Source organism: Cebus imitator, unplaced genomic scaffold (assembly GCF_001604975.1).
Source record: "Cebus imitator isolate Cc_AM_T3 unplaced genomic scaffold, Cebus_imitator-1.0 Scaffold169, whole genome shotgun sequence".
NCBI lineage: Eukaryota > Metazoa > Chordata > Mammalia > Primates > Cebidae > Cebus > Cebus imitator.
In genome coordinates this window covers 2,720,624-2,734,991 of record NW_016107484.1, presented here as the reverse complement: position 1 = coordinate 2,734,991, position 14,368 = coordinate 2,720,624, and the positions used below count along the sequence as shown (strand labels likewise).

Sequence of the window (14,368 nt, the reverse complement as noted above, 5' to 3'; positions counted from 1 at the left end):
TTCAGCATTAGATTTTGCAGGGGCTGTGTATATTTGGTTGGGCAGGGTAGGGGGGGTGCCAGTATGATTTTTAAGTAACAGTTCCAAGGCTAAGCTTCAGGTCAAACTTACCAGTGGAGGCGTATGGCGTGAAGAAACGCAGAAAGCCCTTCCATGATCAGAAGGATGAAAATGGTTAAAACCGCAAAAAGCGCGATAACCGGGAGCAGCAGCAAGACGCCGTAGGTGGTGTCGACGCGGAGGCCCACACGCATCAGCATGGCCCACAGGACATCGGACAACTCTGCAAAGGAGGGCAGCCTGCACAGTCACACCCGCTTACGTTCCGTGGGTCACTCTGTGAGCTTCCTGGACTGAGTTTCCCTCTGGCAGCTCTGGACCATTATCCCATAAAACAACAGACACACATGTAACACAGACGCAACTGCTTCTTGTGTGAAAGGCAGCCAGCTCCACGACCGTCTCAAACACTAAGGAAGACCTGGTGCTCCAAAACCAGCAGAGGTCATCTCCCAAAGGAGGTCTTGCCCCAGACTAGGTTTGGGTTAGTGACCTCCCAAAGCGGCACCAGACCAGGCAGCCAGAAACAGGCTCCCAGGCCTGGTTCTGCCACCGAGGGACCAACTGGATAAAGCCTGGACTCTCAATGGGCTTCTGTCACCGCCTCTGCAAAATGGACAGGAACAACCACAGGGCCCCTCCAGCCATAAAATTCCAGACCTCTGGCTATGCTTATAAACATAAGCATTTTGTTTAATTTAAAAAAAAAAAAAAGAAAAGAAAAAGGCACTCTCTCTCATCCGGTGGTTTCCACAAACACAGGCAGTGCCTGCTTTGCACAATAGTGCAGAAGCACAAAAATGACCTTGCCATCAAAACCTTCCAAAGCATCCTGACTAACCCATGGGAAAACAGGTTTCTTCTGTGGCCTTTACATTTTTTGTTAAAACATTACAAACTCCCTTATTGTTGGCCAACAATATAGCCAACGATAAAAGAGCTTTGAATGTTTTAACAAAAAATGTAGGGAAATGAAAAAATGCAAATCTGTCTTTAACACATTAAAAGCATTGAGTATAAAAGTCTTTTCTTTGTATTAGAAAAACAACAGCTTATTAGGGTAGTTTGAACAGTGCTTGCTTCCTGTTGCATAACTGGACAAGCTGGGTGACCTGATCCGCAGCAAGCATCTTAATACTTGCCAAATTGTCCTTTTTTTTTTTTGAGACAGAGTCTCGCTCTGTCACCCAGGCTGGAGTGCAATGGCGCAATCTTGGCTCACTGCAACCTCCACTGCCTGAGTTCGAGCAATTCTCCTGCCTCAGCCTCCCGAGTAGCTGGGATTACAAGTGTCTGCCACCACGCCCATCTAATTTTTCTATTTTTAGTAGAGACGGGTTTTGCCATGTTGGCCAGGGTGGTCTCGAACTCCTGACCTCAAGTGATCCACCTGCCTCAGCCTCCCAAAGTGCTGGGATTACAGGCATGAGCCACTGTGCCCGGCCTGTCCTATTCTTTTCTAAGTTTGAACCTACTTCCAACATTGCACCCTTTGCACCTTCAGTGTCCTGTAACATCACCAAGCACCACTTGTGGGTCACTGGCATCTTCATCACAACACCCCCCTCACGTAGGCTGGTAAATGCACCTGCACCTACCTGCACAGCTAGTTACTGTGGTGACTGAAATTGGAACCATGCTGCTGGGGAACAGGTGTTAACTACACTGTGGAAACTAACATGTGTGTGTTATTGGAATCGTACAAAGGGAGGACTCCTGTGATCAAAGCTACCCATGAGCAATGTGACAAGACCTGCTTGAAATAAACAGATATTCACACTTGGTAAGGCAGCAATGAATAAAATAGCCAATGACAGAAAAAGTAATGGCAACAGTAGAAGGTGATTATACCAGAGGCTTCCAAGCCATCTCAGTTCTCAAAGCCCCTCGTATCTCAGTGATTTTTTTCTAACTGGGGCAGCCTCTGAAGCCAGACCAGTCTCAGAGAGACTCCCTCCATGATTTTTCCACAGCATCCCTCAGCCAAAAGAAATAGCCAAGAGATCTGTGCATTAAGCAGTGAATAATGGCAACCGAAAGATGGTGCTACGACTACCAGTTACAAAGTGAAAATGTCCCACAGTGCCCCCTGCCGAGCCTCCTGGCACTGCAGGTCTCAGCAGGAACTTACGTGCGTGAGCCAGGCTGAGCGCCCAGAGTCTCAGGTAGGAGGCGGTGTTAGAGATGCATCCCAGACAGTACTCAATGGAATGGATTACTTGGGTCATTAGGATTTCTCCAAAATTAAACTGAGAGAGAGCACACAACATATGTTAAAGTCATGATGTGACATGTGTACTTCTACAAGCCAAGTGGGTTCCACTTCAAGGACAACAATGAAAGAGCTGCTGGCTGGATGCTGGTGAAAACACGCTAGAGTGTGAGGAACAGAAACCCAAGACTTGCACTCTGTTCACTCTGCCACTCCCCAGCTCCATGACCACAACTTTACCACCCCAAATCCCCACCTTCACCAGCCCCACTCCACCCCACACCTCAGACTCCCCTGTGTAAACCAAGAGGCTAGACCAGAGGAACTGTGATGGCCACAGCTGTTATAAAATGAGGTTCCTAAGCAGGCCTCAGTAATTATGTAACATCTGCTGATAAAATAGCCACCTGATGCTGATAAAACCTGCTGATATCACCTGGTGCTGATAAAACACCAACCGTAAGAGCAGCAGGTGATTCACAGCTGCCAGTTTAACAGATGTGGGCATTCTAAGTAAAGCCAACCAGGGAAACACTCTGCAAGGGGTCCCTGATAGGGAAAGGGCTGCAGAACACCAGGCAAGGTGACTCTCAGGCGCTTTCCTGCTCTGCTTGTGTTTATGATCCTAGAAACTTAATTATTAAACGCCCCAAATTAAAACACGAAATTACATAATAATTACAAAATGCTGACTATGATAAATTTTGTTTGGTCCTCACTAAATGGCCAAAATAAAATTTCCAAGAAAAGAAAGCAGAGGATGCGCTCTGCTCTGTCTGCCCGGGACTGCACCTCTCTTCTTTATGGGGAACTACAACTTCCCTGTCCAGCCTTGTACCCCCAACCACAGTGCTCTGAATTATGTCCCCAAGTCTTATGCTGAAGCCCTAACCGCAATGTGACCATATTTGAAGACAGAACCTTTGAGGAGGTAATCGAGTGAGGTCAGGGGGTGGGCCCTGACCCATTGTGACTACTGTCTTCTGGGGAGATCAGGAAAACCAGGGGTGCAGGCGCAGAGGAAAGGCGCTGTGCTGACACAGCAAGCCGAGCAGGGAGGCCTCAGGAGAAAGCAGCCGGCCAGCATCTCAGTCCGGGACTGCCAGCCTCTGCAGCCGTGAGAAAAGTCTCTTGTTGAAGCCACCCAGGCTGTGGTGCTTTGTTACGGCAGCCCCACAGGACTAAGACGGCAGTCACTGGTCCAGGGCTGGCAGGAATTTGGGAATTTTTTCCTAACAGTCGCAAGCTGGCAAGGGCACTTTGCTCTCTGATGGAAAGATAAAAAAATAAGCCCAGGGCAACTTGTGACCATGGTTCCAGCATCATGGGGCCAACTGACTTCAGAATATAAAGAAAACTTACAAAGAAAAAAGCCAACCAAGGCCTCTTGGAATTGGAGACACGGAAACTGTAATCATCCTGAAACCAACTCTACCTGTGTCCTGACATGAGCCAGCAGAGATCCCTTTGAAATCAGAAAAGGGTCTCTATGTCTTGCAACTATGGAAAAGTTCTGACTGACACAAGAAGCTTTTGAAAGCCATGTTCATGGCACCTTCAGTTACTCCTATCATAACTCGTAATGTAACAGCAGAAATCCCACTGGAGAAGTGAAATGACCAAATGATGACCCAAGCTCATATATAATGCACCAACTGTGTCATCAAACAGCATCTGGAAAGCACTAACCTTCACTCGAACCCTAACCACAGTCTGGTCGGCTTCAACAATAGAAACTGCTTTCCCACAGTTCTGGAGGCTGCAAGTCCCATTTTCTTACACAATTTTTTAAGATTATTAAATATTATCATCTTAACATAATTATCTCTATGGGAGCTTGGTTACTTATCTAGGACTATCAACAGCAACTGAAACGATTACCTCCTCACACGTCACTTCTCGACATCCATCTTCCATCTGGTTATTTCCCTCTTCTACATCTTGGGTTCCCAGCAAGGAAACTTCCTCCTCACTGTCTTTCCTTACAAGTGTGTAACCGCGCTAACAACCAAAAGAGCACAGAGTCAGTGCCTGTAAAACCACAAGGCTGTGAAAAAACAAAACTTATACAGCTTGTTTCTCTTAATGATTCAGCTCTTTGAGAATAAAAAAATTCTTTAGGCCAGGTGCATTAGCTCACTGTAATCCCAGCACTTTGGGAATCCAAAGTGGGTGGATCACCTGAGGTCAGGAGTTTCAGACTAGCCTGTGCAACACGGCGAAACCCCATCTCTACTAAAAATACAAAACATTAGCGGGGCATGGTGGCAGGTGCCTGTAATCCCCTCTACTCGAGGGCTGAGGCAGGAGAATCACGTGAACCCCAGAGGCAGAGGTTGCAGTAAGCTGAGATAGCGCCACTACACTCCAGCCTGGAGGAAAGAGAAAGACTCCAGTCTCAAAAAAACCAAAAATCTTAAAGAAGGAATTAAGAAGAATATGGAAAAAGGCTTTTTAATTATGCCATCTGAATTGAGAGATTGAGCTAAACTCCCAATAGACTTATAGTTAATACCATCAGAACCTGTCTCCACAGGCCCAGGATATAGCAGGCTCTTTCAACATCAATTTTTTTTTGTTTTAATTAATTAATTAATTGACAGATTGCTCTGTTGCCCAGGCTGGAGTGCACTGGCGCAATCACAGCTCACTGCAACAACCTCTGCCTCTGAGGCTCAAGCCATCCTCCCAAACTCAGCCTCCCGAGTAGCTGGGACTATAGGCGCCCACTGCCACACCCAGCTTATCTTTGGTAGAGACAGGGTTTTGCCCTGCTCTCAAACTCCTGGCTCAGGTGATTTGTTCGCCCCGGCCTCCCAAAGTGCTGGGATTATAGGTGTGAGCTACCATGCCCAGCCAACATCAATGTTTTTAATAAAGGAAGTTTTGGCTTTTAAATCAAGAGAAAGGGACCCTCCAGAAGGTGTTTTCTACACCAATCCTTGGATAACTGAAAGCAGGCTTTGCTCACGATTTACAAGCATGAATCCAAACCCGCACTTACCCGGTTCACCCCGAAGCAACTACGCCCATTGTGAAGCCACAACAAAAACAGTGGCTTTCCCAAGAAGAGGACAGGGACAGACAATGCTGTGACAACCAGCAGCACTCTCTGGACATGCTCCTGTTAGTGCAGAAGGTGAGAAACTTGATTAAAACACAAAGGCATGCCTGCAGTGTCAGCAATACACAACAAAATCAGTGAAGATCAAATAGTGTCTCCACGAGAGGAACATGAAATAAATGCCAGCCAGCTACACGTGCCAGTGAATTGTTTTCTTTTCCTAAGCTCATAGCTGAATTCTAGAACTGATGAATAACACTAATGACCTGTGGTAAAGTAGTATTTGGTTTTAGACCAGCAAGGAAATTTTACAAAAATTCTAAATAGAGTCAAACTCCAACCAATCATTTTCTGAAAACACTGTAAATGAGGAAGTATACACACAAGCGGAATATTTTTGATATTCTTGGTCCTGTTTTCGTGTTATCTGATGATTATAAAGACTGTTTGAGGATTCTTAGTGTGAAGCAAGTGGATTTACCGCCACACACAGAAAATCGCGGAAGAGCATTCAGAACAAAACAGAAAACACCTCCTTAGAAAAAGAAGATGTATAGTTACTTAAAGCTAATTCAAGAGCAAAACCCACTCAGGCTTACACAGTCACTGCAGTCTGCATGTCTTTCCAGGGTCTGGACAGGACACTGTGCTGTCCCAAGCTTATCACTGTCTGTGGTCGCCCCCTCATCAAACACAGGTTCCTAGAGCCATGTGTGCTGCTCAGGCACAAGGCTGTATGATCTCCACACCATCCATGCCGTGAACCTCTTGAAACGCCGAGAGAGGTGGCGGCCACAGGCACAGCCACATCAGAAGTCCTGGGCTGCAGCCAGGCCGACCTGGGTTAACAGCCTGGCCCTACAGGCTGCTGAGTGACCAGCACTGCCCTGAGCCACCCGTCATTATCAGTCACAGGGGATGACGCCACCTACCTCCCGGGGCTGTTGTGAGAATTAAGAAATGCTAAGTAAAGAAAGCACACTTTTTAGTATGCAGCAGGTGCTAAATAAAGGTAGCTGCCCTTCATTGATCTTTCTATCCACAGCACCGATGCCCACTGAATGCCCTTGCATTTATCTGTGGTATCTATGCCATTGTAGAAAGTTTCAATAAAATAATGATAAAATACAATTTTTAAAAATCATAAATAAGAGAAACAAAAAAAATAGAAACTTGAAAAGTTCAAAAAGAAACCAAACATGCATCTCGTCAAAGAGGCCCAAAGTTCTATAAGTTGAGCTTCACATCAGACTTAAAACTTTCCAGCACCCAACAGAATGTGAAAAACAAAACCAAATGCTCCACTCTCAGGTCAACAAGATGAAAAACTGAAACAGGGCTCGGGAGAAACACAGGCTCTGATACTACCAACTGGGGGGTTCCCAGACACCGTCACAGACACTGGACAACGTGGTGAGTATCTGTGGGCAGGAGGTGCCGTGGCGCTCACAGCACAAAGACCCTCAGTGTAAGGTGGGTAGGAACTGTGGCAAGCGCTGACATTTACTGTCATGTAATGTGCAAGCACATTCGTAAGCACTTTGGACACGTTTGCGGTACACTATGAACCAGCTCCTAATTTTAGTCCCATTTTACAGATGAGGAAACAGAGGCAGAGAGAAGTGAGTCATCTGCTCAAAGTTCCATCCTGAGGAAATGGCAGAGCAGGGCCCCCAAGCAGAGCAGTCAGCCCTCAGCGCCCACTCTGACATCACACAAACGCATGATGGCAGGAAAGCCCATTTTTTTAAAGGGCTCATGTGCTGTGGTCCAGGTGGTCCCTTCTAAATGGGGGGACTGGGCAGCCCTCAGGAACCCTCTGGTAATGCATTTTCTTCCCACCAGTTTTGTTAGTTTGGGTTTTTTTTTTTTGTTTTTTGGTTTTGTTTTGAGGCAGGGTCTTGCCCTGTCACCCAGGCTGAAGTGCAATGGTGCAATCATGGCTCACTGCAGCTTCAACCTCCCAGGCTCAAGCGATCCTCCTGCCTCAGCCTCCCAAGAAGCTTGGACAACAGGTGCAGTCACCATGCCTGGAAAATTTTGGTATTTTTTGTAGAGATGAGCTCTTGCTATGTTGCCCAGGCTGGTCTCGAACTCACGGGCTCAAGCAATCCACCAGCCTTGGTCTCCCAAAGTGCTGGGATTACAGGAATGAGCTACTGTGGCCAGCCTCTTCCTGCTGGTTTTGATGGCTACTGAGTGGCAGAGAGTTTGGTCACGCTGCCTGACCACAGCCTGCACACAGCGGTCGAGCTGGACTGGCACCTCTGCTGATGACACCCACAGAGACAGAAACAGCCTTCCCAGGCTCCTGGGAGTCCGTGGAGATCACCCGACATTTCTACCGATCAGAGTAAAAGGCTACTGGAAATACTTCTGTTAAGTTCGTGAGGGTAGGAAGATGACTCACCTGCCCTGTGTAAAGACCATTTGTTTTACTGGCTGGGAATAAAAACATGTTAATAAATTCAATCAGTATGCTGGGAGCAACTCTGGAGGTTTCTGCTGAAAAAACCAGCCATTTGTAGAAAATCATAAATATAAGGTATCCAAAGATACAGAGCATAAAGAGAAGTTCTGGGATGGAAACCAGGTAAATGTTGAACTTCTTCTTGAAGTGCCTAGAAAAGAAAAGGAATCAATCAGCCCATGAACAAGATCAGCCCACATTAAAACGAGTAAATTAAACTCTTTGCAACTAAACTATTAAGCTTATTAACATCATTTCTCATAAGATGACTCATACGTGAGTGTTCCAGATACATCCACGAGGAAAGGGGAAGTGAGGTTGGCCAAAACTACTACAGTTTTTGGGATCAAATCTCACTCTAACTTTCTTCCTTGGTTCCCTTATTTGGAAACATTTCCTTCCCTTCCTTAAAGTAAGGCTACATAATATTAGTGAATCTGGCTCCAAAATGCTGTCTCTTAGATTGTTTAAAGGGTTTTCAAGACTCCAGCTATACTGACTTAAAGCTACAACATCAAATTATACAAATTATGTTTACAGATGAGAATGAACAGGTCTAATCAAAGAAAAATGACACCATCTCTTACTCTTCATATACTAGCTCTAATAAAGTAAAAACAAAAAGGTTTTTTATTTGTAAAATAAAGAATGACGAGCACCCCTTCTGGAAATCAACATGAACGTGCATGTCGCACGCCTGGCCTACTTGAATGTAAGCGCCATTGGGGCAATAACTTTTTCCTGCCCTCCTCACTGCTGAACCCCTAGTGCCTCAAACAGCAACTGGCACTACTCTGCCATCAATAAATATATATTTGCTGAATGAATGAATTGCTGACACTGCAGAAAATCTAAACCGCAACAGAATCATGTAAATACAGCATCGTATTGGCTGTCCTTTACCCAATAAATACAGTCCCCAACAAGAAGCAAAACTGAAGAAATACCAAGTTTGCTTTATAAATACTACTTTTAAAAAATCTGTACTTACAAGTGATTAAATATTCCCAGAATAACTCCAAAAGTCATGTGAATGATTCCTAAAATCACAGACATTTTCATTTTGAAAGAGTTTAGAAAAGTGAGGCGATTTGTGGCCAAGTTCCAAATCTAAAATCAAACCAAATGAAACAAAAAAAAATCTTTAACTTCCTTGAAGAGGTGACACTCAAGAAAGTTCCTGTCTTAACTAGAAAGGCAGCTCTAAGTTTAAGAAGCAAACAATACTCAGCCTTTTCTTTTGATGCTTTCAATCTGAGAACCACTGATTTCCTTAACCCAGGGCCACAGACAGTTACAATTTTATCAGTGCAAAGTTCAAAGAATGCCCGATGGAACCACATAGCGTTTAGGGATACGTGCCTAGGAATTCTTAACAAAAGGAAAAGCCAGGGAGAGTCACACACAGCCCAGAGAGTGGAAGGGCCAGGATGCTCTCAAGGTCCTGGGTTATGTCCCCTCTACCTGGGCAGGAGACATACATGTGTTATCACATGTTTACATATATGTGCCATACCTGCTCCTGTATGTGTATTTTGTCATAAAGTTTAGCTGTGAATACAATGAAAGCAGAAATCCTGCAAGTGGCCAAGCCAAGATGTGCCGAGAGGGACCCCAGGCCATGGCTGATGTCCACTCAGTGGCCCCCGCCGCTGGTCTGAGTCCCCACAACATCCTCACTTGCTGACTGCTTCTCTTACTGTCTGAAAATTAATTCCTACAGCCTGCCCTTCAGGTGGGTAAGGAAAAGGGAAACAGGACCTATTAAGATTTTTTTTTTTTTTTTGAGAAAGAGTCTCACTCCATCACCCAGGCTGGAGTGCAGTGGTGCTCAACTGCAACCTCTACCTCCACCTCCCGGGTTCAAGCGATTTTCCTGCCTCAGCCTCCTGAGTAGCTGGTACTACAGATATGCACCAGCACGCCTGGCTAATTTTTGTATTTTTGTAGAGACAGGGTTTCGCCATGTTGGCCAGGCTGGTCTCAAACTCCTGACCTCAGTGATCCACCCACCTCGGTCTCCCAACGTATTGGGATTACAGGCGTGAGCCACCCCAGCCAATCCCTTTTTTTTTTTTTTTTTAAGATAAGGGGTCTCGCTGTAGCACAGTAGAGGGATCACAGCTCATGGCAGCCTTGACCCCCTGGGCTCAAGCAATCCTCCTACCTCAGCCTTCCAAGAAGCTGGGACCATGGGCGCACACCACCACTCCCTGCTAATTTTTAAATTTTTAGCCTCCCAGTTCCTAGCCCTGAATACCTTATTTTGCCCTTGCAAAAATGAGGTATTTTAAATTTTAGAATGAGGTATTCAGGGCTGAGGACTGGAAGGCAAGTTAACTTCGCTGATACATTTATATATACTTTTATGTCTTATTTTAAAGTATGTATATTTATAATGTACATACATTGGTTTACTTTTGAATCAAATGTAATGCCTAGTTTAAAATTCAATTAAAACAAAAAGAAGACAAAGCCATATCCCATTTCCCCCAACATCTCCCAAAAAACACTCACTCAAACTTTTTTCCTTGGTTTCCTTATTCAGAAACATCTCTTTCCTTAACACAAAGCTACAAGTTATTACTGAATTTGGCTCCAAAATGCTGTATCTTAAAGAAATTGTTGTAGATGTGTTTCTAAGTTTCCAGTTACATTAAGACTTAACACTACAACATGAAATTATACCGATCATGATTAGAGATGAGAATAAACAGAACACACTAAGAGATACTGCCTCCTTGGAGTGCCCCGGTTAAGGAATGCTAGACTTTTTTTGCTCAGTTTAATGACTGTACACAATTACATTCACAAACCAATTTGAGTCATTCTTTTGATTCCCCAGAAAGACACTTGACAGCCCAGGAAAGCCCCACCCAGCCCTGTGGTCCAGTGCTTCAGCCAGGTCTGCTGAGGCCTCGAGAGGGTAGGGGTCCTGGCACCTTGGGGCCACTTCTCCACTTTCTCTACTAACACTTTACCCATTCCAAACAACTACCCCAGTAAGCACTGCAATAACCTTTTGCTTCCTTTCAGCGCTAACATGCCATACCATTTCTTTCTAGATTGAGGATTTTTCAAAGTTCACATATACAAGGAAGAAAGGTAGGAAATGGCACACATTTCGGGGCTACTGAAGTGCCATTTTTCACCAGAAGAAAACAGGTCAGGACACATGACAGAACGCAGCCCCAGCTCTCTGAGGACTTCCTCTGACCTCACCTTCCCAAAAGGAGGGCTCCCCAGCTCCTGGCTTCCCCTCCCCATCCCTGGGACTGGGATGCCCAGGGGGGCTAATGAGCCCCTCCCCTAGAGAACCTTGTGGTGCCCAAAGCTAGTTGGCACCATAGAGCACCCAGAGATGACGACAAGGCATGGTGCACTCACAGGATCAATGCCAAGGGGATAAGGGCCTCGGAACACTCCAGGAATGCTTGGGTCCAGCTGCAAAACCCTGTTGTGCCTGACGACACTGTCGCTGTAACAAAAAGCAGAGTGAGGAGGAGGAGGCTGACTGCGGGAGGAGGAAGGTCTAGGAAACACACTTCCCACCCAGAGCATCGCCAGCGCCAGCTAAGGGGCACTTACTTCCAAAGCACCATCTTCTTATGCTCTGTGGGGGTGTGGCTGGAGCTGTACATGGCAGACACGTTCCACCTGGAGCCGAACAGGTTGACTGACTTTGAAAAGCAGTCATTGTAGATGAGGCCAGTGTACACCGAGAACAGCCCCATCAGCAAGAGGATATACCGGCCATTAAAAAACATCCTCATGATCTGCGAAGGGCAAGAGCGGGGGTCAGAACACGGTTACTGGAGGGTGTCCATGTGGCAGCAGCCAGTGTGGGCACACCCCTCACCACTCCTCCCAGGGCTTCCTGGAAAACAGCCTGACCTGCAGACATCACTGTCAGCTGCAGGTGACAAGCCACATACCTGCCCAGCACAGCCAAAGCCCACAGCGAACATCTAAGAGGTGTCTTTCTTTCGGTCACCACTAATGCCACCCAAACAGATACATGTGCTGGAGTGTTTAGATTTTTACCTCCTGTGACTGATTTAGTCTGGGATGATTTTCATTTAACACCAACAAGAGGGCAAATAAAAACATCACGAAGCCATGTCCAAAGTCTCCAAACATCACAGCAAATAAAAACGGGAAGGTGATGATGGTAAAGAGAGCTGCAGAAGAAAAAGAAAGGGAAAGAGATTTCTGATTTACAGCAAATACAGAAAATCTGAGTTCATTCAAACACAATGATATATAATAATTAGATACTGACTTTCTCCAGAATTCCCAAGATAGGATTGTGTGGTTACATTTAAAACCTTTTACTTTTAAATAAGATAGCAAAAAAGGAATGGTCAGCATCTTTTTCCAAACATCTATTTTATTCTTAGAGCAAGAATGCAGCAATGCCATAGGAAAAACGGGTATTTACAAATCCGACTTCCAACCTGGATTGACTTCTCTGTAGCTTCCAACTCCGTAAGCATCCACAATGTTCTGAAATCCCTCGGTGAATTTGTTGGTGCGGATCCGCGTTGGGGGTGTTTCTTTTGTGGGGATTATGTTCATGAATGAGGGGATTGTAGCACCGCTCTCTCTCTTCCACATAAACAAGGAAACACAAAGAAATTACTATCCATATTCACCAAATCTCGGTTATTGCTTTGGCGAGGCTGTGTATGTGGCTTTGGTGCAGGACCAATCTCCACTCAACAGGGTCAAGGGCAGCCAGAGGGGCTAAAGGAAAAGTCCGTCTGTGAGGAAGCCGGGAGCTTGGCGGGGGCGGCACTTGGGGGCTGTGGTCTCCAAGAAGGAAGGGCGAGAGCAGGACTGAGTGGGACAGAAGTGAATGGGGCTGGGAACACGGGGCACATGGGTACGGGCAGGCTCAGAGTCACTGACAGAAAACTGACACTGAACACTTTATCTCTGAAAAATGGTGAAGAAAGAGGAAGTTTCAGACAACTGTAATATACTTAATACAAAAATGAGAAAGGCAAGAATAAGCCAAAATGACAACATGAATTGTATTATGGCAAAATCAAAAATATAACTTTTTCCATGAGTGTTTACAATTCTGAAATGCATCATATTGATTTATAATGAAAACACTTTTAAAATAAAGTAAAACAGGTTATTGCCAGAATAGTAGATTTTTCCGGTCTAAATACGTCTTTTTTTTTTTTTTTTTTGAGACAGAGTTTCACGCTTGTTGCCCAGGCTGGAGTGCAATGGCACGATCTCAGCTCACTGCAACCTCTGTCTCCCAGGTTCAAGTGATTCTCCTGCCTCAGCCTCCCAAGTAGCTGGGATTATATGTGTGCACCACCATGCCTGGCTAATTATCGTATTTTTAGTAGAGATGGGGTTTCACCATGTCAGCCAGGCTGATCTCCAACTGCTGACCTCAAGTGGTCCACCTACCTCGGTCTCCCAAAGTGCTGGGATTACAGGCACGAGCCACTGCGCCCGGCCAAAATGTATCCCTTAAAACGCACGCATGTAAGGGGGTTCTGGGGAAATTCTCAGAGGTGCACAGCTTTGAACGTCCCCGAGTCCCCTTCAGAGCAGAAAGTGCAACTGCTAACAAGACCTAAAGCCCACGGATGGTACTGACATCCAAACCACGTCCCCATTTGTATTTTGGGGAAAACAAAATGGATGAGGAAACCACCAATAGCTACAAGACCTACCCAGCAGCCTCCAGACCAGAGGATGCAGGTAAGCAATGTGGCCTCCAAGGGACCTGGGCAAAAAACACCCAAAATGGCCAAAACGATCCTCCCTGGAAAGCAGAGGAAGCCAACCCGCAAAAAGCAGCTGGAACTGGGAAGCGTTCTGTCCAGTCCAAGAGTAGGTGACACTGAGTACTTTGGGGTCATGGGCAGTAAAGTCTGCAGGAGTGGGGACGGAGCAGCCCAGTCCCTAAACTCACGGCACTGACCTGCCAGGGCCTCCCCTGCTGAGGGACCACATGCTGAGGAGAGACCACTGGAGTGTGTTCAAAACTGAGCAGGACAGGAACAAAAGAGAAAAGACAGAGAAGTCCACAAGAGAGACACAAAGGACATCTCAGATCCAGGACCTCATGTGTTTTCATTCAGTACACAAAAATATAAAAAGAAAAAACCGTCAGTGAGGTTAGGAAAGCTATCCTGAAACTGCCTCCTTCTAAAAGTTCCTTGAGTACCATAAACATGTGCCAGAAAACTAATTTCACGTAAATAAACATTTATATTGCTTGTGTAGTAATACAGAATTTCAGCCAGGCATGGTGGCTCACACCTGTAATCCCAGCACTTTGGGAGGCCAAGGCAGGTGAATCACCTGAGGTCAGGAGTTCGAGACCAACCTGGCCAACATGGTGAAACCCTGTCTCTACTAAAAATACAAAAATTAGCTGGGCGTGGTGGTGCCAGCCTGTAATCCGAGCTACTAGGGGGGCTGAAGCAGGAGGATCACTTGAACCTGGGAGGCAGAGGTAACAGTGAGCCGAGATCAGGCCATTGCACTCCAGCCCGGGCAACAGAGCGAGACTCTGTCTCAAAAAAAA

At 45.8% G+C, this 14,368-nt stretch overlaps 1 protein-coding gene across 2 annotated transcripts in view; it reads right to left on the bottom strand.

Moving 5' to 3' along the window:
* ATP6V0A2 (ATPase H+ transporting V0 subunit a2) overlaps positions 1-14,368 on the bottom strand; it is a 53,383-nt gene that overhangs the window by 3,548 nt on the left and 35,467 nt on the right. For both annotated transcript variants that reach the window (XM_017544403.2, XM_037744256.1), the window contains exons 10-19: positions 12,264-12,414; positions 11,851-11,987; positions 11,395-11,582; positions 11,194-11,284; positions 8,798-8,916; positions 7,747-7,957; positions 5,277-5,396; positions 4,154-4,273; positions 2,192-2,309; positions 112-283 (exon numbers count right to left, since the gene is read on the bottom strand). In XM_017544403.2, coding sequence (XP_017399892.1) covers positions 112-283; positions 2,192-2,309; positions 4,154-4,273; positions 5,277-5,396; positions 7,747-7,957; positions 8,798-8,916; positions 11,194-11,284; positions 11,395-11,582; positions 11,851-11,987; positions 12,264-12,414 — 1,427 coding nt within the window. The remainder of the gene's footprint in view (positions 1-111; positions 284-2,191; positions 2,310-4,153; positions 4,274-5,276; positions 5,397-7,746; positions 7,958-8,797; positions 8,917-11,193; positions 11,285-11,394; positions 11,583-11,850; positions 11,988-12,263; positions 12,415-14,368) is intronic.